Raw genomic sequence first — 25895 nt, forward strand, 5'->3', positions numbered from 1 at the left:
TTTTTTTTTTTTTTTTTTGATGGCGGCATAATATTCCATGGTATATATATACACCACATCTTCTTTATCCATTCATCTGTTGATGGACATCTTGGCTCTTTCCATAGTTTGGCTATTGTGGACATTGCTGCTATAAACATTGGGGTGCACGTACCCCTTTGGATCACTACATTTATGTCTTTGGGGTAAATACCCAGTAGTGCAATTGCTGGGTCATAGGGTAGCTCTATTTTCAACTTTTTGAGGAACCTCCATACTGTTTTCCAGCATGGCTGCACCAGTTGCATTCCCACCAACAGTGTAAGAGGGTTCCCCTTTCTCTGCATCCTCGCCAACATCTGTCGTTTCCTAACTTGTTAATTTTAGCCGTTCTGACTGGTGTGAGGTGGTATCTCACTGAGGTTTTGATTTGGATTTCCCTGATGCTGAGCGATGTTGAGCACTTTTTCATGTGTCTTTTGGCCATTTGGATGTCTTTTGGAAAAATGTCTGTTCATATCTTCTGCCCATTTCTTGATTGGATTCTTTGTACTTTGGGTGTTGAGTTTGATAAGTTCTTTATAGATTTTGGATACTAGCCCTTTATCTGATATGTCATTTGCAAATATCTTCTCCCATTCTGTCGGTTGTCTTTTGGTTTTGTTGACTGTTTCCTTTGCTGTGCAAAAGCTTTTTATCTTGATGAAGTCCCAATACTTCATTTTTGCCCTTGCTTCCCTTGCTTTTGGCGATGTTTCTAGGAAGAAGTTGCTGCGGCTGAGGTCGAAGAGGGTGCTGCCTGTGTTCTCCTCTAGGATTTTGATGGATTCCTGTCTCACATTTAGGTCTTTCATCCATTTTGAGTATTTTTGTGTGTGGTATAAGGAAATGGTCCAGTTTCATTCTTCTGCATGTTTTAGCTGTCTTTTAAACAAAAGCCCACAAAAGTAGGACAGAACCCACCTGCTAAACCTAAACAGTATGACTGCATGTTAAATGATAGGATATTGGTAAATAGGATCAAGAGTCTCCTAATGTATTAAACAGAATGTCCTGGATTATATATAAATGTAATTATATATAAAATCACTTGCCAAACATAGTACCAGGAAAACCACAATTTGAATGAGGAAAGACTAATCAACTGAAGCTAATATCAAAAAGAACTGGATGTTGGAACTACCAGACAAGGATTGTTTTTTTTTTCCAGATTTATTGAGAAATAATTGACATATATCACTGTATAAGTTTAAGGCAGACAGCTTGATGGTTTGATTTATGTATGTTGTAAAATGGTTACCACAATAGATTCAGCTAACATCCATTTTCTCATATAGATATAGTAAAATGAAAGGAAAAAACATTCTCCTTGTGATGAGAACTCATAGGATTTATTCTCCTAACAACTTCTGTATATATCATAAAGCTGTATTAGCTATAACCATCATGTTGTACATTACATCCCTAGTACTTATTTATCTTATAACTGGAAGTTTGTACCTTTTGGCAGCCTTCTTATGATTTCCCTTTCCCCCACCCTCCACCTCTAGTAACCACAATCTGATCTTTTCTGTAAGTTTTTTTTCTTTTGTAGGATTCCACATATAAGCGAGATCATACAGTATTTGTCTTTCTATGTCAGACTTATTTCACTTAGTATAATGTCTTCAAGGCCCATCCATGTTGTTGCAAATGGTAGGATTTCTGTATTCTTTATGACTGAATGCTACTCTATTCTGTATATATACGTACCACAACTTGTTTATCCATTCATCTATTGAGGGACACTTAGGTTGTTTCTGTTGTCTTGGCTATTGAAAATAATTTAATATTGTAAATATTGTAAATAATGCTGCTATGAACATAGTGTTTTCATATCCTTTGGATATACAGAAGTGGAATTGTTGGATCATATGGTAATTCCATTCTTAAGTTTTTGAGGATCCTCCATACTGTTTCCCATAGCAGCTGTACCAATCTACATCCCACCAACAATGCACAAGGGTTTGCTTTTCTCCACATCCATACCAGCATTTGTTTTCTCTTTTTGTTGATGGCCATTCAAACAGGCATGAGATGATATGTCATTCTGGTTTTAGTTTTCATTTCCCTAATGACTGGTATTGATGAGCATCTTTTCATGTATCTGTTGCCTTTTGCGTATCTTCTTTGGAGAAATGTCTATTCAAGCCCTTGCCCATTTTTAAATTGAGTTATTTGTTTTTTTGCTGTTGAGTAGTATAAGCTCTTTATATGTTTTGGATATTAACCCCTTATCAGGTATATGGTTTGCAAATATTTTTCCCCATTCATTAGGTTTTCTTTTTTACTTTGTTAGTGGTTTCCTTTGCTGTGCAGAAGCTTTTTGTTTGATGTATTCCCATTTGTTTATTTTTGATTTTGTTACTTGTGGCTTAGGTGTCATATCCAAAATATTGTTTTCAAGACCCATGTCAAGGAGCTTTACTCCTATATTTTCTTCTAGGAGTTTTATGATCTCAGGTCTTACATATAAATCTTTGATCCATTTTGAGTTAATTTTTGTGAGTGGTATAAGTTATGGGTCCAGTTTCATTCATATGAATATCCAATTATCCTAGCCCCATTTATTGAAAAGACTTTTTTTTCCATTGAATATTTTTAGCTCCCTTGTCAACAGATAAGGATTTTAAAACAGCTGTCGTAAAAATGATCTAACAACTACAGGAGTGGTATTAGGAAGATAGATAAATAAGATGTCCTCCATTCAGATCCCCTTCTCAGCAACAATAATTGGACATTCATCCACAGACAAAAGTGTTTTTGAGGTAGATTTGGGATCTGGTAGGAGATTGTGAAATTTTGATGTGGTCCAAGACGAAGGAGAACCATTTTGTGAAGGCAGGCTCACACCCAGGTAGCTGACTCACCAATCCTGATCCCAGCTACAGCCCTACAAATAACTAGGTACCCTCTGAGTATTCACAACAACCCCATTTGGCCTTAATCCTGTCACCAGTACCATGGACCAAGGAACCCAGGAAGAGTCATGCTTACCCATGCATTGGGTACTAGGCATACAGACCTCAGTCTTGGCTGTAGATGCTGAAGCCCATAAACCAGCTGCAGCTTCTCTGTGGTGTGGTCCGGGAGCTCCCGGAGATAAGCCTATTAAATTGGGTCAGACTAGATTTTAGAAGGGCCCTGTAACTGTCCATTTCACCTGCATGCTGTGAATAGTCCTCTGGCACAGGGACCCAGCAGGAGCTACTTCTGTCTGTGCCCTCCAAGATCCAGAAAGGGCCCTATATTTGGCTCTATCCCCTTCATGGCCATAATCTTCCAGTAGTCTGGTTGGCAGAGGGATCAGGCAGGAGTCACTAATGTCTGTGCTTCAGGAGATCCTGAAATGGCCCTATAATCAACTTCAGTCTCTCCAGCTGTGGTCAGGGAGCAATCAAGCATGTCCTGGGACCTGGCAGGAGACATACCTATCTGTGCCTTCAGAATTGGATATGTAGACCTTAGTTTTAGCTGTGGAACCTGAAGCAGTCCTAGAGCTTGGTTCTTGTCCCTCACGGCCATGATCCAGGGCCATCCTTCTACCTAGGGACCCATCCAGTGACCAGGCAGGAGCTCTGCTATGGATCTGGTGGGACACAGCCATCTGCACACCCGGTAATAGGCCCACTATCTGAAGACCCAACTGAGGAACCTGATCCAGACCGTTTCCACAGCACCATCCTACTGAGAAAGGTATAGGAGGCAGTCCCATTCATGCAGAGACCAGAGAAGATCTATGCCTACCTAAGCCCCTGATAACAAGCCCACTGACATGGGCCCCACCGTAGTCCCAGTGACAGCTTTAAACCAACTGTAACCCTGAAATTCTGGAAGTAAACCTATCAGTCTGGGGAACTGACAGAAGAAGGTCTTTACCTGCCAAAACCAGTCTTTAAAGACTGGAAGAGGTGTTTGCTCTTCAGATACACAGACACCAATGCAAGGCTATCGTTACATGGATCATGAAGAATTGGGCAGGTCTGACACAACCACAGAAAACCAATAAAGCTCCAATAATCTACCCCAGTGAAATGGAGGTCTATGATTTGCATAAAAATTTCAAAATAATCATCTTAAACTCAATGAAATGTAAGAGAACACACATAAAAATCAGGAAAAGAATGCATGAACAATACAAGAAGTTTAATAAAAAGGAACCATAAAAAAAACCCAGACAGACATCCTGAAGATGAAAAATATAATGACAGAATTGAAAACAAAAAGAAGAAAGAATGAAAAGGAGTTAAGAAAGCCTACATGAGGTATGGGACACCAAAAATTGAATATTCACATGGAGAAGAGGGAAGAAAGCTTATTATAAGCAATAATAGTTAAAAACTTTCCAAATCATGGGAGAGATAAGGCACTCAGGCATAGGAAGCTCAAAGGACCTTAAGCAAAATCATTCCAACACAGATTACTCTTAAGACATATTATAATCAAAATGTTAAAAGTCAAACACAAAAGAACTTTGAAGTCTCAGGAGATGACTCATCACATACAAGTGAACACCCATAAAGCTATCAGCAAATTTCTCTACAGAAATTTTGCAGGCCAAGAAAGAAGGGATGATGTATCTGAAGTGCTGAAAGGAAAAAAAAAAGCTGCCAGCAAAGAATACTATGTCTGACAAAACTATCCTTCAGAAATGGGAAGATGAAGACATTTCCAGACAAAAGCTAAGGCAGTTCATTACCACTAGACCAGTGTTACAAGGAATGCTAACGGGAGCTCCTCAAGCTGAAATGAAAGGATGCTAAGTAACAACATGAAAACAAATAAAAGTATAAAACTCATTGATAAAGTAAATAAATAGTCAAATCCGGAATACCCTAAAACTATAATGGTGGTGTGAAAATCAGTTTTATCTCTAGCATAATTGTTAAAAACATTATTAAAAATAACTATAGCTATAATAATTTGTAAATGGTGCACAGTATAAAAAGGTGTGAAGTGTGACATCCATAACATAAAATGTGGGGGAGGTGAGTAAAAGTGTAGACTTTTTTATTGTGAGTGTAGAGTTTTTTAATGCAATTGAAGGTTGCTTGTTATCAGCTTAAAGTAGACTGTTATATTTATCTATAGAGAAAGGAATTCAAGTATATTGCTACAGAAAATAAATTACAAAGGAAAACAACAAGAGAGAAGAAAGGAATAAAGGAACAACAAAAAGTCAGAAAATAACAAAATGGTAATAATAAATCTTTACCTATCTATAATTACATCAAATTTAAATGGACTAAATACTCCAATAAAAAGACACAGAGTGCCTGAATAGATTAAAAACAAGCTCCAACTATATGCTGCGTACCAAAGAATCACTTTAGTTTTAGGAACACATATAGGCTGAAAGTGAAGGGATGATAAATGAATACATTAAGAAAATAGAAAAATCTCAAACAACCTAACTTTATACTACAAGAGTTAGGGGGGAAAAAAGAACAAACTAAACCCAAAGTTAGCAGAGAAAATAAAAAAGATTAGAGCAGAAATAAAATAGAGACTAGAAAGACAATAGAAAAAAAATCAATGAAGCTAAGAGCTGGTTTTTTGAAAAGATAAACACAATTGACAAACCTTTAGCTAGATTAACCAATGGGAAAAAAAGAGAGAGGACTCAAAAGAATTATAAATGAAAGAGATGCTGGTGATTTTTATCAAACATTTAAAGAATGTTTGCCAGTCCTTCTCAAACTTTTCCAAAAAATGAAAGAGGAGGGAATACCCCTGAACTCATTTTAGGAGGCTAGCTTACCCTGATACCAAAGCCAGATAAGGACACTATAAGAAAAGAAAATTACAGGCCAATATCCTTGATCAATATAGATGCAAAGATTGTCAACAAATTACTAGCAAACTCAATTCAAAATCACATTGAAAAGATTATAAACCATGATCAAGTTGGATTTATCCCTGAGTTGTAAGGATGGTTTAACATATGCAGATCAATAAACATATACCACATTAACAGAATGAAGGAAAAAATCGCATGATCCTCCTAGTAGAGTCAGGAAAAGCATTTGGCAAAATTTCAACACACTTTCATGATAAAAACTTTCAACAAATTGGGTATAGAAGGAACATAAAATAAAGGTCATATATGACAAGTCCACAGCTAACATTATATTCAATGGTGGAAAGCTAAGTGCTTTTTCTCTAAAATCACAAACAAGACAAGGGTGTCAACTCTTATCACTCTTATTCAACACAGTACTGAAAGTCCCAACTAGAACAGTTAGTCGAGAAAAAGAAAGAAAAGTAAAATTGTCTCTATTTGCAGATGACATGATGTATGTATAGAAAATCCTAAAGACTCCACCAAAAAACTTTTGGGATTAACAAATGAATTTAGTAAAGTTCCAGGATACAAATCAATATACAAAAATCAGTTGCATTCCTATACACTAACAACGAACTATCTGAAAAAGAAATAAAGAAAACAATCTCCTTTACAATACATAAAAGTAAAATATATAACTTAACCAAGTGGGTGAAAGATCTGTACACTGAAAACTATAAGATTTCAATGAAAGAAATTGAAGAAGACACCAATAAATGGAAATATATACGATGTTCATGGATTAGAAGAATTAATATTGTTAAAATGTCTACACTGCTCAAAGCCTCAATAGATTCAATACAGTTCCTATCAAAATTCCGATATCATTTTTCACAGAAATAGAAAAAAAATCCTACAATTTGTATAAAACTATAAGAAACCCCAAATAGATAAAGCAATCTTGAGTAAGAAGAATGAAGCTGTAGGTATTACAATTCCTGATTTCATATTTTATACTACAAAGCTATAGAAATCAAAACAGTATCCTATTAGCATGGAAACAGACACATAAATCAATGGAATAGAATAGAGAGCACAGAAATAAACCCATGCATATATGGTTAACTAATATTTGATAAGGGAGTCAAGAGTACTCAGTGGGGAAATGATAGTCTTTTCAATAAAGTGTTGGGAAAACTGGTTATTCATATGGAGAAGAATAAAATTGCATCCTTGTCTTCCACCACTCATAAAATTTAGCTTGAAATGGATTAAAGATTTAATTATAAGATTTGAAGTTATAGAAGTCCTAGAAGAAAACATAAGGGAAAAGCTCCTTAACATCAGTCTTGGCAGCAATTTTTGTTTATAAAACCAAAAGCACAAGCAATAAAAGCAAAAATAAAAAAGTCAGATATACTTTAAAAAGCTCTGCATGGCAAGAGAAATAATCAACGAAATGAAAAGGCAACATATGGAATGGGAAAAATGTTTGCAAACCATATAACTGATAAAGAGTTAAGATCCAAAATATAAGGAACTCATACAACTCAATAGCAAAAACAAACGTGATTAAAAATGGAGAGATGATCTGAACAGACATTTTTGCAAAAAAAAAAAAAAAAGACGTGCAAATGGACAAAGGGTACATGAAAAGACGATCAGTTTACTAATCATCAGGGAACTGCAAATGAAAATCACAATGAGGTATTACCTCACACCTGCTAGAAGGGCTATTGTCAAAACACAAGAGAGATAAGTGTTGGTGAGAATGGGAAGAAAAGGGAGCCCTTTTACACTGTTGGTGGGAAGTAAACTGGTACAGCTACTATGCAATTATCACTATAAAATGAGATATCACTATAAAACTACAAGAATGATTAAAATTACTCATATATTGCTGTTGTGAAAGTAAAATTGAATCTCTAAAAATGGCTTAGCAGTTCCTTTTAAAACTAAGAATGGCCTTAGCATTACAACCCAGCAATTACATTCTTAGGCATTCATCCCAGAGAGATGAAAATGTATGTTCACACAAAAGCCTATGCATGCATGTTCATGGTAACATTATTCATAATAGTTAAAACCTGGACTAACGGGGCACCTGGGTGGCTAAGTCGTTAAGCATCTGCCTTCGACTCAGGTCATGATCCCGGGGTCCTGGGATCGAGCCCCACATCGGGCTCCCTACTCAGCGGGAAGCTTGCTTCTCCCTCTCCCACTACTCCCCCTGCTTGTGTTCCTTCTCTCGTTGTCTCTCTCTGTCAAATAAGTAAAATCTTAAAAAAAAAAAAAACAAAATCTGGACTAACTAAATGTCCTTCAATGATTATTGATAGTTATAAATGAATGGTTAAACACATTATAGTACATCCATATCATGGAATAACACTCAGCAATAAACTATTGTTTATTGTTTATTGTGCATATCAACACAACTTGAATGAATCTCAAGGAAATTATGCTGAATGTAAAAGTCAATTTCAAAAGGAGATATATTTTATGATCCCTGTTATATAATAACATTGTGAAATAACATGATAATAGAAATGAAGAATAGAATAGTGGTCGCCAGGGCTTAGGTATGGAGCAGGGAGTGGGTGCGTATTTCTATAAGGTGATAGCAAGAGGAAGTCTTGTGATAATGGTGCAGTTAAGTATTTACACATGTGGTTAAGATTGTGTAGAGCTACATGCACACACTGCATGTAAACTGGTGAATGTAATGTCAATTTCTTAGTTTTGATATTATGCTCTATAGTTTTGCATGAGGCAAGCTGGGTGAAGGGTACATGAGACCTTTTGTACATATCTTTGCAACTTCCTGTGAATTTATAGTTGTTTCAAAATAAAAAAGTCTCTTAAAAAACTGCAAATAAAAAATAAAAAGAAGAGAAAATATTAAAAACATCCTTAGAAAAATTCAAATTTTCTTTAAAAAAGAAATGTGGCTGAATTCTCAAAAATAATACTGGAAACAAAAGAAAAGGGGAAGAAAGTAATCCCAATATATAGTGAGATACAGTGAAAATATCTTCAGGTCTAAAAAAAAAAAAAAAGATTGCTGTACAAAACAAAACACAGAATTTGTCACTACTAAAATAAAAGGTATTCCTTATGCTGCTGAGAATGATCCCAGATGGATGGTTGGAGATGAAGGAAGAAATAGAGCAATAAGAATAGTAAATATGTAGATACATATAAATGTATGCTAATGCCAGGTGTGACAAGTGGAATTAAAGTATTCTAAGTTCCTTGCAAAATCTGAGATGAGGGAAAAGGACCAATGAATACTTAATGTACATAAAAGTCAGTATTAATTTATAATCTCTGGATAACCACTAAAAGAATATTAAAAGTGTGTATGACTTTCAGACTAACAGAGGGAAAAGTAGAATAAATTTCAGTTAATGCAAAGGAAGAAAAATGAACAGTTTTGACAAAATAGAAAAGTGATTGATACAAGATTTTTTCCTTGAGCTATCAGAATTTACTGTATGACCATAGTCATTTAGATATTTTATTTATTTTATTTTATTTTTTAAAAGATTTTATTTATTTATTTAATCGACAGAGAGAGAGACAGCGTGAGGGGGAACAGAAGTAGGGGGAGTGGGAGAGGGAGAAGGAGGCTTCCGGCCAAGCAGGAAGCCTGATGCGGGGCTCGATCCCAGGACCCCGGGATCATGACCTGAGCCGAAGGCAGTCACTTAACCAACTGAGCCACACAGGCACCCCCAGTCATTAAGATATTTTAACAATGGCATAAGATTGGCAAATAGATTAATGAAAGAGAATGTAGGTTCTAGAAATAGACCATGTATATATGGCCACTTGATTTTATGACTTTTTGGGGTGCATGCAATCAGAATAAGTACTCACTATGTAGCAGTGTTCACCTATGATAGTCCAATATATCCATCACCAATTTGAAGCTATACTTGCCATAGAGACAGAAGTGTGTACATCCTTTCCTTAGATCATTAGTTCTAAGAGGAAGTTCTGGGCATGCACTATGAAATTTCCTCATTATTCTGTCATGCTGAGCACTTTGTTTTAGTTACATATTCTTTACAAATGATAAAAGTCTAAAACAAATTAATTCATACTCAACTGAGAGACATCCTTTTTATGGTAATTTCTATATACATCTGCTACTTCCATCATGGGTTGATTTAAGTAATTTCTTTGAGTTTTGAAGTGTTTCACTATTTCTTCTGAGTATCACCCATATTTTACTCCTACAGTGGTATTTTCAAGTAAGACTCTGGAAATTCCTAACACCAGATAAATTGTTTTGATAGACTTTTATGCTGAACAATATAATTCCCTAACTGAAAGTATTTTCATAGAGTATGTTAATATTTTTCACTGGGGACCTTGACATTTGCCTGGAAATTTAATTATAAGCTTGTACTTTTATATGAAGATTTTCTCAAAGTGAATACTAAATATACTAAAATACTAAATATTCTAAATAATTTAATCTGAAAAGACATTTCTGTATTAGAGGAAAGATTAGTAGGCATTAGATAAATATTTTATCACTTGTCATCATTCAGTAGTTCTACTGGGTAGATTTACTTATTATTTGCCTGTATTATTAAAAGCAGGGAGGATTCAGTATCAGTGACTTAGCTTTAGATTTAGAATTGTTCATTTTAATTGTGGTAATTTCATTATTCTTAATTTTTATTATAGAACAACTTAGTTTTTGCTTTCCCTAGATTATCTAGATTATATTCCATAATATACAGCAGGGCTAATTAGATGCCTTTTCTAATTATAAATGAGGATTATAATCCTAATTTTATATTAGATTATATTTGAAAAGGGCCAAGAGCCTTTCAGAAGAGGAGTGCAAATTTTCTTTTCCCTAGGCTTATATTGTTGTGGGTGGGTGTGTGACTGTGATGGTTTGCATTGATAGGTTGTTGGTGAGGGGCAGGTAACCAGAAATAAGCAAGGATTTAACAAGCACATACTAGTTAGATTGTGCATCTTGTATGCAAGCCTTTAATTTACAGTGAATGATTAACTCTATATAAAATACTTGATACTTGTGCATATTGAGTGCAATAAATAACTGATATTTTAATTATTGCTATTCACTTTGCTTCCTTTTCTGTTGAGATCACTGTTCCAGTGAAATCTCAGTTTTAATTGGGAATGAGGGAAGTGAGTTTAGGTCAGGTGTGGGCATGGTTCTGAGATGCAGGAAGGTTGAATAACCAGCAGATAATCTGAGTTCTCTGAATAGAGGACAGAAAAACATCCAAACAGATGTCTGTCCCCTTCTCACATGTGCATGGAAACCTAGATGATGCATTGGAACCCATTCCTGGCCAAAGCCAAAACTCAGAACAGAGCTTAAGGCAGAAAAAAAAATCCCCCTTGTTCTACTCCCATTCAGAAAAATGGAAGGAGAGAAAGGAAAGCATGGGTTCTGGTGTGGGTAGAAACCAAGTAAAATTCAACCAACTGGGATTGGTGACATCGATTTAAAATAATGTTGTTTCAGGGGCGCCTGGGTGGCTCAGTTGGTTAAGCATATGATTCCTGGTTTTGGCTCAGGTCATGATCTCAGGGTCATGAGATCGAGCCCCATATGGGGCTCTGTGTTCAGCATGGAGTCTGCCTGAGATTCTTTCCCTCTCCCTCCCCCTCTCCTGCTCTCTTTCTCTCTCTCTCAAATAAATAAATAAATAAATCAGAAAAAAGTGTTTCTGGGACAACTGAATTTTAAGTAGACTTCTCTCATATATTTGTTGATAACCCAATGTCCATTACCTGCCTATTTATGACATATAGTTGGGTGGTGGGGGTGGGGTGGGCGTTCAGAAGGTTGAGATTTCAAATGCAAATTTTTAAGAGATCTAATTAAAAACAGAAAATTGAAAGATGTGCAGATTTAGAATTAATTCAGTGATCAGATCTTAATACAGTTTTGAACTAAAATAACATTCTACAGATGATAATGTGCCATATGCAATTAATATTTAAGGTAATTGTAGATGTTGAGTAAGAAATATATCTGATTGACACCACCTCCATTATTGACTGTAATTGTCCTGCATGTTTATTGATTTAACAAAAAGACTAGAAAGTCCTGAGATTTTAGAACTGGCTTTAATTTTGTTTCTTGATAACTTTCTCCTGAGGTTAAGAGGAACAAAAGTAGTACTTACCTCTTAGGGTAATGAAGTACAAAGTAACTTACTCCTAAGGAAGTAATTAGGTTAAGTAATTTTGGGGCAGAATCCCATGCTATCTGTACGTTGTGGGACCCAGAACAAGGGTTCTTAACCTGGAACCTCGGAGGGTCAGCCTGTGGATGGGTAAACCACCAGGAATGTTATGTAAAATTTGGTGTTTGTGTGTACATATGTGCTTTTTCTGTTTGTTTTTTAACTAAGGAGTCCCTTAGCTTTCATTAAATGAAATGATCTTTTATTAAAATAATTTCTACTGTTGACTGATTACTCATTCCAGTTTTAATAATGACTCTATGATGAGCTACGTCCTCACTCATAGTTTTGCTTTTATCTAGTGGACATTAAAATGTATTTTGGGACACTCATCATTGTTATTTAATTAGTATCCATTCTCCAGCTCATTAATTGTGCTAATGTTACATATAGTACACGGTTGTCTATTACTAGCTATAATAGCCCTAAATTCCATTAGTCCTTACATGTTATATAATATAAATCTGCATTCAGTAATTACTTAATGGTTCTTTAAATTGTTTTTCAAAATTTTTAAAAAGAATGTTATCTTCATATGTGTATTTCTAAAATTAATATATTTGAATTGGTACCAGTAACAGAATTATAATTAACAAGGAAACAGATATTAATGCAGGGGACTGTCTCAATATATAGTATATTCATGAAGTTAAAGACTGTAGTTGGTAATAAACTATATTAAGAGGACATATCTTAGTTTTATAACCAGAAAAATAAAGCCAATAAAAAGATGCAGTATGCATTTATAGCATCAAAAAATGTATGCTATAAAATGTGATAAAAATGGTAATGTGATAGTAGTAGTAATAATAAACATAAATATGTAAAATATTATGTAAATATATAAAAGTAATAGTAAACATGAAAATATAAGGTAACACTTCTTTTGGGTGGATCATTACGGGTTCAGTCAGGAAAACAGATGTATCTGGGTCATATAGGGTTTAAAGCAAACCAGTTTATGTGATGGTGAGTTAGAAGGTGGGACACAGAGGCCAAGGAAATGCTGCTGAAGGTTGTGGGGCTGTCGCCAAAGGCAGGAGGAGCTGACCCTGAAGATTTCTGCCTGGAGCACAGAAGTAAGTGGCTCTCAAATGCTTGCCTGGAAGCTGCTGCAGTTCTCCAGTACCTTTGCAGAGCTCCCACAGCTATCCCAGTCTGCAGTGGTTTTCACAAATTTGCTGAGAAACTGCTGTGACTTCCTCATCTGCCCTCACATCTGCCTGCAGTTAACTCTGGAGAATTTCTTCTGCCTCTCTATGCTCTTTCCAAGTCTCCTCTGAATTCCTCACAGTAGGAAACTGTAACCCAGATCATCTAAAGGAGATTTTGGGAAACAGTTCCCAGCCTTAGAATGAAATGTAGACAACCTGTTATAGTAGGCCACATATATTCCAAGCACTTTATGAGTGCTTTGCAATCTTTTTATTTAATCCTCCTGGGCACTCTATGATGTAAGTAGTATCATTCACATTTAGTAGATGGTCCTATTGAATGTTAAAGTGATTGTCTTGCCCAAAGTCTTACAGCTAGTAAGTAGAAGATGATTTTAAAAAGTGTCTCTCTGATTTCAAAGCTTTGGTGTTAATCACTACCTTGTCTTCTATTGCATTTCATTTACATTAGTAATAATATTAGTTAAGTATGAATTAAATCCTCCATTGGTGACAGTTGTTAATATATTTTGTTTGCAACTTTAATGCCCCAAATTTAAGCTTGTAAGTGCAAATTGATCACATTAAAATTAATACCTACATTTTATCAATCCCCAAGTCCTTAGCCTAAAATTTCCGGAAATGTTTTTGTTCCAAGGCATGAGTGCTATGACTTCCATTGTTGTTTCAATTTTTATGTTCCCACGGCCAACATCTCCCAGGAATCCTTGGCTGAAGGAAGACTTGAATGTCACTGAAGCAGCAGATGAGGAGGGCGCCCCACACTATAGGCCTGATTCCCGGCTGAAAAGGGGGCAGGCAAGGCCATTAGTAGAAGAGGCCCAGGCGGGTCCTCTCCAAATCTTGCCTAAGTTCAGGGCAGCCACTGAGCTGTTGGCCTGAGCTCTGGGAGGGCTTTCGTCATTGAGCTGGAAGGCAGGGTCCGGTGCCTGGTCCTCAGAGCTGGGGAGCAGCTCCACACGGTGGTTCCAGCATCCCCTTTGGGTCTGAGGCTGGAGTCTCGCGCAAGTTGGGCGGGGCAGGAGGAGTGGGTTTACGGCAAGGGGCAGGACTCGGGAGACACAGGGATCCCCTGATCCACTGCAGCCAGCCTCGAGGCCACAGGGTTAGGGGGCGTCTTCAGGGCGTGTCCTGGTTCCCGGACTCCGGGGAGGTCTACATCCCGGGACAGGCTTGGGGCGGAGTCCAACGAGCGGCGTCGGTGTCTCTCCTTTGGGGAAGTTGCGGAGGTGACTGCATCCCGGGGCAGTAAAGGCGTTGTTACCCAAGGACTCTGCTCTCTAGGCCCTCGGGCGCTGTTAGGGCTCCGGGACAGGCGGGCGGGTACCTCCACGACGCCGGTCGGTCGGGATCGCGCGCTGGCGCGTGTCTGCGCCTGCGCAGAGCCGCCGTCGCGGCAGAGCGGGAAGGCTCGAGCTTGGCCCGGGTGCCAGCGCTGTCGGCGCTCGTCAGCGGGCTCTGCTAGCTGACACCCATCACGGTCCACATGTGGCCCATGTCGTGTGGACGGCCAGGCGCATTGTCTCCATCTTGGTTAGGTTCTAGCACCCAGGGAATTTCATGTCACAGCTGTTGCGCTGATGGTAAGAATTGTAGATAAGCCTCCTCTCCCTCCCCGGAAGTTCAGCCTCCTTACCTGATACCCGTTGCTGTTCTGGAGTACTTTTTGCCCTATGTGAACGATCCCTGTGAAACTTTTCAGCAGTGGGGTTTCTGTTGCCAACCCGACATTCTAGCTGCACGACTCCCCTCTCATTTCCCCAGTCTATCTGCCCTAAAGTTGTGTCTGTGTGTATATAAATCTTTGGGGGGGGGGGGTCGTGGTGGTGGAAATCAACCTTTTTATTACCAAGAGCATCTTTGCAAATCTGAGGATTTAAATTTTCACGTCTGGAAAAGAGGTTTCTGTCCAGTTCAAGTCCTCAAAATTATTCACGTCCAAATGCTGGTGGATACAGGGATTGAGTAAGAGTCAGGATAATTCCTCTTATAAACACAATAATCTAAAGCTATAGTGTTGTACAGTCAAGGTACCCAACATACCCTATTACAAACTATTTTCATTTTATTTATGACTGAATTTGTCCTGTGTCGTTAATATATATTCATTAATGGAATATAAGGATATCCAAAATTAGTTACTAGACTAATGATATTTTTAAAATTTAACAGTGATTACTTGGTTTATTATGACTATAGACATTGTCTAAAGACAATACAGGAACACTTCAGTTTATTTTAAAAGAAAGAAAATACCCACAGAAACTTTCCATCTAATTTGAAAGGTAAAAAGAAGTGCATGAGATCTTCAGAGGTTTCAGAATAGAAATTGCTGTGGCTTTAAAGCCTTATTATCTGACCTGATTTTGCTTTATCTGAGTGCCCAGGCCTTCTGTGACAAGAGTAATCTAGTTGGTTCTTCTATTTATTTTTCTATTTTTTTTGTAACATACAATGAATTTAAATAGAATAAAATACATCTTTTCTACAGAAGCAAAATCCAAAATGTTTTAAATTGCATTTCACTGATGTATAATTGGGGTTTAATTGAACCTTGCATTGTTTTAACCACAGTATAGAAATGATTTCTTTACTTATAACTAATAGTTGAGATCTTAAAAAACAGAAATAAAGAAGACCTGTGCCAACTGGTTGTTTGCTTACTTCTTTTTCAGAGTATATATAAAAAAAAATCACATTTGTCCAATAAATATTTTGCCACACAGTGTTTTTGTGTTAGAAATCCTTTGCTCTTTTTAGTTCCAACTCTGTGTTCAATCTGCACATTTGAGATACCTTGAATTATTTTATCCATGTCTTTGAGATCACCTTGGAATCTTGTCATCTACAAATTCCATTTAACCTCTACTCAGATAAATCTGTGTATTTCTAGACTGTTAGAAATGTCAGCAAATATACCTGAGATATCGTGACAGCAGTTTCTTGTATAGGAATTTTGAAGAGTGTATTTTGCTGGGCTAAGAAATCTATGAATGCTTTAATTGTTGTTTATTAGGACATTAAGGGACTTTAATTACTAATATTTACCTGGGATCAGTAAACCAAGAATTAATTAATTAATCCATTCATTCATTCAGTACCATCTATGAGCTATGAAGAGTTCCAGGCCTTAGGGAGAGAGTAGAGATCAAACCAGACCAGCCCATGTTCTTAGTGCTGTAGTAGAGGATGAGCAGAGGCAGGTACAAAAAGATGAGCAAATATTTAATGAGATGATTCTGGAGAGTACTAAATGCTATGAAGAAAATAAGATAATGAAGTGATAAAGACTTACGAAGATTCATTAGGGTAAGCCTCTCTTAAGATATTATTAGAGACAAATGATGACAAGCCAGCCATCTGAACATCTGAGAGAAGAGCATTCAAGGCAAAGGAAATAGGCCACCAACAAAAAAAGACAATGGAATGGGGGAATTTCCAGTATTCCTTCTGTTAGCATTCCTAATACCTGATTTTCTGGCCCACTCATAAGACCATTGCCTCTCACAGAATCTAAACTTAAAATGATAATTGACAGACTAGAATTCTCAGCTAAAACTAGCAAAGTGAAACGTGATTGATATGAACGTACAATGGTGCTTACAAGTTCACAAACTTAGTTACACAGCACAAAATGATATCCATGTGGCTTGGCAGCTGTTCATCTGGGAACAATCTGGGGATTCTAACTGACCACAAATTGGAGCTTGCTCTTTGCTGTTCCTGACTGGAAAAAAACAATGTATAGATATTACCCTCAGGCAGCTTTCCATCCAATTTAAGGCTTCATTATAGCTGTCCAAAAATGGAACAGGCTGCTTCAGCAGGTAGAGAAATCTTCATTGCTTAACTCATTAAAAAAAAAGAAGAAGAATGAATACCCATTAGGGCTTTTGGAAAAAGTAAATTCTGTATTGTTTGGAGACTAGTTTAAGACACTTTTTGGTTTCTGTGAGTCTGTGGCTTGTTACTTGTTTCTTTTATTCCAACAAAATTTCCTTCATTTTGGGATTATATAAATGGTTAAGAAGGAAAATAACATTGGTAAACCAAGGTTTACCAAAAGTTTAGTTTGTAATGGCATTTCTCAAAATAGTAATCTGAAGTTTAAAATTCTTGGGCTATAGTTTTTAAAAGAATTTAGATCAGAAGAACCATGAGAGACAATGGACTCTGAAAAACAAACTGAGGGTTCTAGAGGGGAGGGGGTTGGGAGGATGGGTTAGCCTGGTGATGGGTATTGAGGAGGGCACGTTCCGCATGGAGCACTGGGTGTTATGCACAAACAATGAATCATGGAACACTATATCTAAAACTAATGATGTAATGTATGGGGATTAACATAACAATAAAAAAATTAAAAAAAAAAGAATTTAGATCAAAGTTCTAGTATTTCTTTGGCCAAGTAGAATAATAAAAATAAATATAAGTAAATGTATTTTGGCTTTGCATGTGTTAGCTGTATAACATAGTTTACATTTCTGCATCTTACTTTCCTCACAAGGAGGACAATAACTTGTACCTGCCTTAAAAGATTATTATTAGGATTAAATCATTTGCTGTATGTAAAGCAGTTAGAGCCATGCCTGGCATTAGTAAGTGCTATGTAAGTGTTCACTATTATTATTAGATATAAATGTTTGCTCTATTCTGCCTTCAGGAATTAATGACCAAATTAATAACTGAAACACCTGACCAGCCAATCCCATTTCTCATTGACCATCTTCAGTCTAAACAAGGAAACCGCGGACAACTTCAAAGAACTTTATCTGGATCTGCAGCTCTCTGGGCAGAAAGTGAAACATCAGGTAAGTGAAAAAGTGTATTTTACAGTTGGTTTTTATATATTTAATGTAAAAATGTACAAAAGTCTTTTTGATTATAATAAATGTAGATGGTTACCAAGGGTTTCATGTATTCATTTGCAGCTTCACTCATATGCTAAAATTTCACTCATGTGTGGAATTTAAGAGAAAAAACTAATGAACAAATAAAGAAAAAAGGAGACAAACAAAAAAGACTCTTAAATACAGAGAACACACTGTTGGTTGCCAGAAGGGAGGTGGGGGGGTGGGGGAATAGGAGTGATATAGATAAAAGGGATCAAGAGTATACTTAGCTTGATGACCACTAGTAATGTATAGAATTGTTGAATCATTATATTGTACACCTGAAATTAATATAACACTATATGTGAATTATATTCCAAAAAAGAAAAAAATTTTAATTTGTCATAAAATATTCTTGAATTTGAATATATTGTTATATATTATGCTATGTATTATGAGAATCTGTGTGTGTTCAATTTCAATAGAAGATTCAGATTTGCAAAAAAAGATTTCATTCTGTGTGAATTCAAACTAATTATTCTCAACTTACTTCTTTTCATGAAGACTTTGAATTAAATGATTATAGCTTACCTATAGAGAGGTAAAAAAAGATTTTAAAAAAGTTACCTTTCACTTTGCCCAAACTGATGATTATTCTCTATTTCCTGTGGTGCCTATTTTTATCTTATGTAGTAAATTTAACTTTAGGAAGATTCATTTACTCTGGACATTGGGGAACCAACCTTACCAAGTCTGCAATAACCTCATCTCCTCAATAAGCACTGGTTAAGATAATTGGGTAGACCCCGACTTTGATCTTTGCTTATGGATTGTGTGTCTGACAGCTTTTTTATTCTACATACTGTTTTGTTGGTTTGACATTTCCTTCTAAAACCAAATCTCCTATGCCTGTTATGGCAATAGCCAACTCCTTGCCTAATTCCCGTGGGAATCTGACTGACAGGACTCCAAATGCATTCCTGACATCTTCACTTTTCTTATCCTCTTCATGCTTTATGAGATCCCCCGAAAGGATTTTGGTCTTCTTTGGGCATATTTTCATATCGGTACCTTCTTGAGACCATGTCTCAAAGCCACACTAAAGTGGGTAGGGAATAGGGTATCCTCTGAAAGAAGGTAGAGCTCTCTGCTGGCAGTTATCCATATAGGAGATATCTGCATTATACAGGAAACTAGGATACAAACTTTTGGCATATAAAAGAGAACTCTTGCATTTTCCTGGCCTCACTTTCTTGGGTTTAGATTCTAAGTAGCATGGGTATATAGGCATGAACTCTGGTTTGTAGGTACAAAGATGGCACCCATCATGTAAAGGCAGACCATATGAAATCTGTGAGCCCAGTGAAGCTCATATGAGCCCGTGTTTATAAATTATATTATCTGGAGAGATAGTAGTATGTTAAACTCTGCACTTTTAATCATCACATATTTAGTATCTCATACTTTCCATGGGTCAGAAGTCTGTACCTACCACAACTAAATCCCCTGTCTAATCTCATAAGGGTGAAAATCAAGGTATCAGCTGCATTGCATTCTCATCTGGAGGCTGGAATAAGAAAGAACCTGCTTCCAAACTCATTCAGGTTGTTAGCAGCGTTAATTTCCTTGCAGCTGTATGACTGAGGTTCCTGTTTTCATGCTGCATTTTAGCCCGGGGTTGCTGTCAACTCCTAGATGCAATCCACAGTTCCTCGCCACATGGCTCTTTCACATCATGACAGCTTACTTCTTTAAAATCAGCAAGGGAATTTCTGTCATTCAAGTCTACTTAGCATATATAAAATAACATAATCATAACATTGACATCCCATCACCTTTACCATATTCTGTTAGTTTGAAGCAAGTCAAAGGTCCTATCTACTACACTTAAGGGGAGGGGAATTATATAAGACATAATGTCAGGGGCAGAGATCATGGGGATCATCTTAGAATTCTGAGTAGCACAAGTACTGATGACTGGGGCACCTGGGTGGCTCAGTTGGTTAAGCGACTGCCTTCAGCTCAGGTCATGATCCTGGAGTGCCAGGATCGAGTCTCGCATCGGGCTCCCTGCTCAGCAGGGAGTCTGCTTCTCCCTCTGACGCTCCCCCGTGTCATGCTCTCTCTATCTCATTCTCTCTCTCAAATAAATTAATAAAATCTTTAAAAAAAACAGGTACTGATGACTTACTGCTTGGAGAGGTGAAGGAGGGGAGGAGATTATTATAACTTCCAATTTACTGACTTGGGTAATGGCATAAATGCTTATTTAACAAAGCAAGATGGGAACAGAGGACAATGATAAGTCCACTTCTATTGATGACTGAGTTTTTGTGAGGCATCATAGTAAATAATTCCAGCAGGCAGTTAGATACAAGTCTAAAACTCTGGGGATGGGTCAAGGCAGGAGTCACAGAGTGGCATTTAGGATCATATATAATCGTTAAAGTTACGAGAGTGAAAGAATGGAAGAAGTTGTCAAATTTGCCAGTAGAGTGGGAGATGGATGGGGCAAAGCAAGTGTGAGATTATATCTGATGCCTGAAATTTTGTCTTTTTATTAAGAAGTGAGGTTTGCTGAGAACAAGAGGATTGGGAATTGAAGAGGGGAGATTGTAGTGATGCCAATTGTTAACAGTCACCAAGGAAAAGGAGAAAACAGTTGGCAAAAGGAAAAAAAAAAAAAGACTGTGAGGCAATTCTGGGTCCTCTCTGAAGTTGAAGACATGAATGACTCCTAGAAACCATCAGACAGTTGTGATTTTCTCCAACAGTGCCCAGAAGCAGTGGGAAGGGAGCAGAGCCAACTGTTTGAGGGACTGAATGAGAATTGTGGTTGTGGCATGGCAAGGGTAGAGGGCGGAAGAACAGTTTTGCAAAGCAGTCGAGGACATTTGTGAGGAATTTATTCCAGTGATCAAAGCACGTGGTCTGGTATGAGAGAGTAGTGAGCAAGGATAGGAAAATAATTAGACAAAAAAGCAAATCAGAGAGCTGAAGATAAAGACCTTTAGAAGGCTGGTGCAGGGGTAGGTGCAGTGAAAATATGAGAGAGATTAGAAGGAAGGAAATTGTGATATTTGAGATCAAGACTTTGGGGGTGGAGTGAGTCCAGATGATGAGAAGGTCCTGTTGGTAGCCTTAGTTGTGGGGTGATCTTAATTATAAGGGAAGTGAAGCTTTTCAGAGTTAGGGAGGACAAGGAAGAATGAGACCTAATGCATGATTAGTCTGACCATTAAGAAGATGAAACCAGAGTTGCGTTCAAGTTGTTGAAAAGTCAAGGGAGACTGTGCCAGTGTCTTGAGCTGGGCTGTGGAGTAATAAGGAGGAGTGATGGCAACAGTGAGGAGCAGTGAATAGTGTAGACAGGCAGCATTTATCACCAGAGAGGAGGGACTTCCAGCTTAACGGTGTTGGGCCAGGAAAACCCAGCCTGTGGCCGGTACCACGTAGGGAAATGAACCCTCTGTCCCAGGAAGCTGCAGAGGAGGGAGCACTCTTGTGGAAAGAGTGAGGTCTCTTAAAACATGAAAGAGGGGTCTTGAGGATAGAAGAGTGTTTGTTTACCGTGGAATGTATGTCCCAGAAGGTGAAGGGGCAAAATTTTAGAGAGAAAGAATATGACAGGAAGGAGAAGGAAAAGCATAGGATAATTCCTGGATATGAATATAAGTGATGAAGTTATAATTTGGGTGATAGTAAATAATGCCAGTTTACACCTTGACTGCAATTTTGAATTGTTTCTTCTGGTGCATGTTCTAATTAGCTAGAAATTATCTCAGTATTCAAAGTGTTTTGGTATAATATCTTTTGAAAATATCTTAAGTTGTCCTCTTATTGCCATCAAATGTATCTAGCAACTCAGGACACAACATCATCTAAAAGTCTGTCATTTAATATTACTGTGCAGAAACCTGAAGCCTTCCTTATTTTTATGTCTTTTTAGATATTTAATTATTTTTCTTAAATACTTAACGGGATTTGTTTTTTCTTTCTGATATTGATGAGTTTTACTGGGACTATATCTCGATGATTATCTTTTTTCTTTAAATTTTTTTTCTTATATTCAGTGAATCTTTTCAATCAGCAAATCCAGGTCTTCAGCCTAAAACTGTTTTCCTCTTGTGTACTTAGTTATTGCTTCTATTATATTTGTTTTCAATTTCTTCTTTGGGAAAATCAGCTATGTGTAAATTGACTTTGCCTTGCTGTTCTTCATTCCTCTCATTTCATTTCACATTATATTTGCCTTTCTTTATTGACTAACTTCTGGGGAGATTTGTCAAGTGTGCTCTCTGTGTCACTGATTCAATTTTCTGCAGTATCAGTTTTCTTTCTCTGGCTTTGAAAACAAATTTAAATGTTGGTATTGCATTTTGGTTTATTGTCAATATTTCCTTATCTTCTTTATTCATTTCTGTCTGCAGTTATATTTTATTGTAGGTTAGTTGGTTAACTTATCTCCTCTCACATTTCTGTTTGTTTCATAGAATCCATTTTCTTTATTTTTATTAAGAAGGCAATTAGCCGCATTCTAAAATTTAAAGGTTTTTCAGAGTAAATCTTCTCTAAAACTATGAATTTTCTTTGTATCTTGAATGCTGTGTTGCTTTTCATATTGAAATTTTTTAGAACGATATTTTTTCCATTTATTCAAATTTAAACGAGGAGTATTCTATCTAGTTTTACGTTTGTCAGTTAATAGTATAGGTGGACTCTTTGTCCCCTCAACATATAGCTCAGGACAATTTGGATCCCTTTCAAAAATTTTAGAGAGACAGAAGAAATCATGACTGCTACTAAAATTCCATTATCAGTTGAATCCTATGGGTCTCTCCTATGTTCATGAGTAATTTTGTCTCATCTTGTTTTCAACCAACTAAATAAGAACAGTATCATTGCTAGATTATATAAATTAATGTGGATTTTTCTCCTTAACTATAGTGGAAAAGTTAAAAAGCCACAAAATCCAGTATGCTATTCCTCCCTTGTTCTTTTTAGTCTTTTTCTTTGCATCATGAAATGCTCTGTTTTATGATCAGGATTCTTTGTTCCTTTAGCCATGTTGCATTAGAAGATATTATGGTCCTAGGATGGATGTGGAAAGACAGATTCTCATAGAAGAACAGAAACAGATGACTTTGATATAGGGGCAAGTATCATGGATGCCTAGAAATCTTCCAGTCCTTTTCTGATTTGCCTATCTTTTGTCTTATTCCTATCTGTGGAAATATGTCCTGCATTCTGGCAGACCACAGACCGATATTTCTATTCCTAGAGTTTTAGAATATTTATGCCTCTTTTGGTATTGAATGGCGTGTTGGAGGTAGTAAAATTAGGTAACAGCTAGTTTTGCACAACCTTCAAATATAAATTTGAGGAATCCATATAATGTTTCATGATGTCTATTTGGTATTTACAAGTGGGTGGCTAGAGAAAGATTGATGAGTCATTCATAAAGCTAGAATGATTCAACAACTTATAAATTTAAACAGGAAGGCAGAAGGAAACTGTAAACTCTAAGGAATGTCACATAGATGAAAGGGGAAGATGAGGAAGCAGTGAATGAGACAGAGAAGGAAGAGTCAAATAGGTGATATGGAGATGAGGAGAATGTAGGGCCCTGAGGATAAGAGAAGAAAATATTCCACAAAGTTAGGCCTGTCTAAAAATATGAAATGCTTGGCAAAGATGTCGAGAGGGGTGAACTCTTGGAAAGATCATTTAATTTGGGAATTAGTATGACTTTGACCACATTTGAAGGGGAGCTATAATTTTCAACAAAGTTGGTTGAATTACCCTTTTTTTTTTTTTTTAAAGATTTTATTTATTTATTTGAGAGAGAGAATGAGAGAGAGAGAGCACATGAGAGGGGGGAGGGTCAGAGGGAGAAGCAGACTCCCCGCTGAGCAGGAGCCCGATGCGGGACTCGATCCTGGGACTCCAGGATCATGACCTGAGCCGAAGGCAGTCGCTTAACCAACTGAGCCACCCAGGTGCCCTGAATTACCCTTTCTTGAATAGAGAAGTGGAAAAAATGAATGATGCTAGGGAAAGAATGTAGATGACTGTCAATGGTTTAATGTGTCTTAGTGAATAATGGATAAGGTAAAATCAGATGAGTAAAATTTACAACTAAACAAGTGTTTAGTTGTTTTTATTTATTTTTATTTTTATTTTAAAGATTTATCTATTTACCTTAGAGAAATTGAGAGGGAGAGAGTGGGGGAAGGGACAGAGGCAGAGAATCTTCAAGCAGACTCCCCACTGAGCGCAGAGCCCAGCACTGGCCCAGTCCCACCACCCATGAGATCATGACCTGAGCTGAGATCATGACCTGAGCTGAAATCAAGAGTCGGTTCCCTGATGGACTGAGCCACCCAGGAGCCCCAGTTGTTTTCATTTACATTAGAATACAGTGCTTTATTCCATAATACCCATTTAAAGAATGTTATTTTAAGTAATGGTAAGCCATGCCTTAAAGAGTCTTTCCAGAAGCCTTTCACAGTTTAAAATGATCTTAATCATATTAATATATAAATTGAATCATATCAAATCCAAAACTAAAATTTACATGGGAAATTAAGCAAAAAATACTTTTGAATATTTGCATTATTTTTTTTTTTTTAAGATTTTATTTATTTATTTGAGAGAGAGAGAATGAGAGAGAGCACATGAGAGGGGGGAGGGGCAGAGGGAGAAGCAGACTCCCCACCGAGCAGGGAGCCCGATGCGGTACTCGATCCTGGGACTCCAGGATCATGACCTGAGCCAAAGGCAGTCGCTTAACCAACTGAGCCACCCAGGCGCCCTGCATTATTTTTGATGTGAGGTGACCTATAGCTTTTGCCAGGCGTATCTAATAACTTCATGGATTTAGTTTTTGGTCAATCTTGAAATCACTTATTGTTGAGTTTATATATATATTGTTTGTTTGTTTTTCTTAACAGAACATAAAGGAACAAGGAGGGATTTCAGAAGTTATGATAAGCCTTGGCAATTAAATGCAAAGAAGCCTAAAAAGTCAAAAAGTGACCTTGCTGTGTCTAACATTTCTCCACCATCACCAGAATCCAAATCATGTAAGGAATTTTGTCATTCAAATGTTACTTAATGTATGTAAGTATGTGTTACTAACAAAATGAAGAAAAGGTAAGAATTGGAGTCAAACTTTTTATCTGATATTTCTGGCTATTAATCCTAATGAATGTTGTGTTCATTTCAGCAGTAACATTGAGCTTTATTTATAAATATCTACTCACTCATATTCTCAAGCATGTTTAATTGATTTAGACCTTCTGGAGTATATTCTTTTAAGAACGTAAGCTGACTGGAGCAGGTTCCTTGCCTGTCACGTTCAGTTGCAGCCTTGTATCACATTCAAAGCAAAACTAGCCCTACATTTAATAAAGTACATAAAAGCAAATTAAATCTTTTAGAGGGGAAGCAAAGGAGATTTATATTAAAAAAATTTAACAAAATTTAAATTCTTAATCCTTCTCTCTTCTTTTAGCCCCCTCAAATTCTACTTCCTCAGAAATAGTTTATAATTTTCACATCCTTTGAAATAGTTTGCATCTTTTTACATCCTTTTCTTTGTACAAACTAGCATATAAAATATATGTGAGTTGATTTGCTTTATAAAATGGCTTTAGACTATACACATTCTTGAGCAATTTGTTTTTATTATTTTAGAATGTGCTGTGGATATATCTCCATGCTAAACTTAGATCTAAGTTACACTACTTAATAAGTACATACTGTAGCATGCTGTGAATGTGCCATAATTTATTTATTCCCCTGTGGAAGAACAGTTGGATTGATTACAGAGTTTTGC

General features: G+C 36.8%; 1 protein-coding gene across 1 annotated transcript in view; it reads left to right on the plus strand.

Moving 5' to 3' along the window:
* Positions 1-25895, plus strand: part of CUNH8orf34 (chromosome unknown C8orf34 homolog) — a 373414-nt gene that overhangs the window by 70654 nt on the left and 276865 nt on the right. The window contains 2 exon segments of the mRNA XM_032421931.1: positions 17887-18034; positions 25009-25140. Coding sequence (XP_032277822.1) covers positions 17887-18034; positions 25009-25140 — 280 coding nt within the window.

This window comes from Phoca vitulina, unplaced genomic scaffold (genome assembly GCF_004348235.1).
Source record: "Phoca vitulina isolate PV1807 unplaced genomic scaffold, GSC_HSeal_1.0 scaffold25, whole genome shotgun sequence".
In the NCBI taxonomy this organism is placed as follows: domain Eukaryota; kingdom Metazoa; phylum Chordata; class Mammalia; order Carnivora; family Phocidae; genus Phoca; species Phoca vitulina.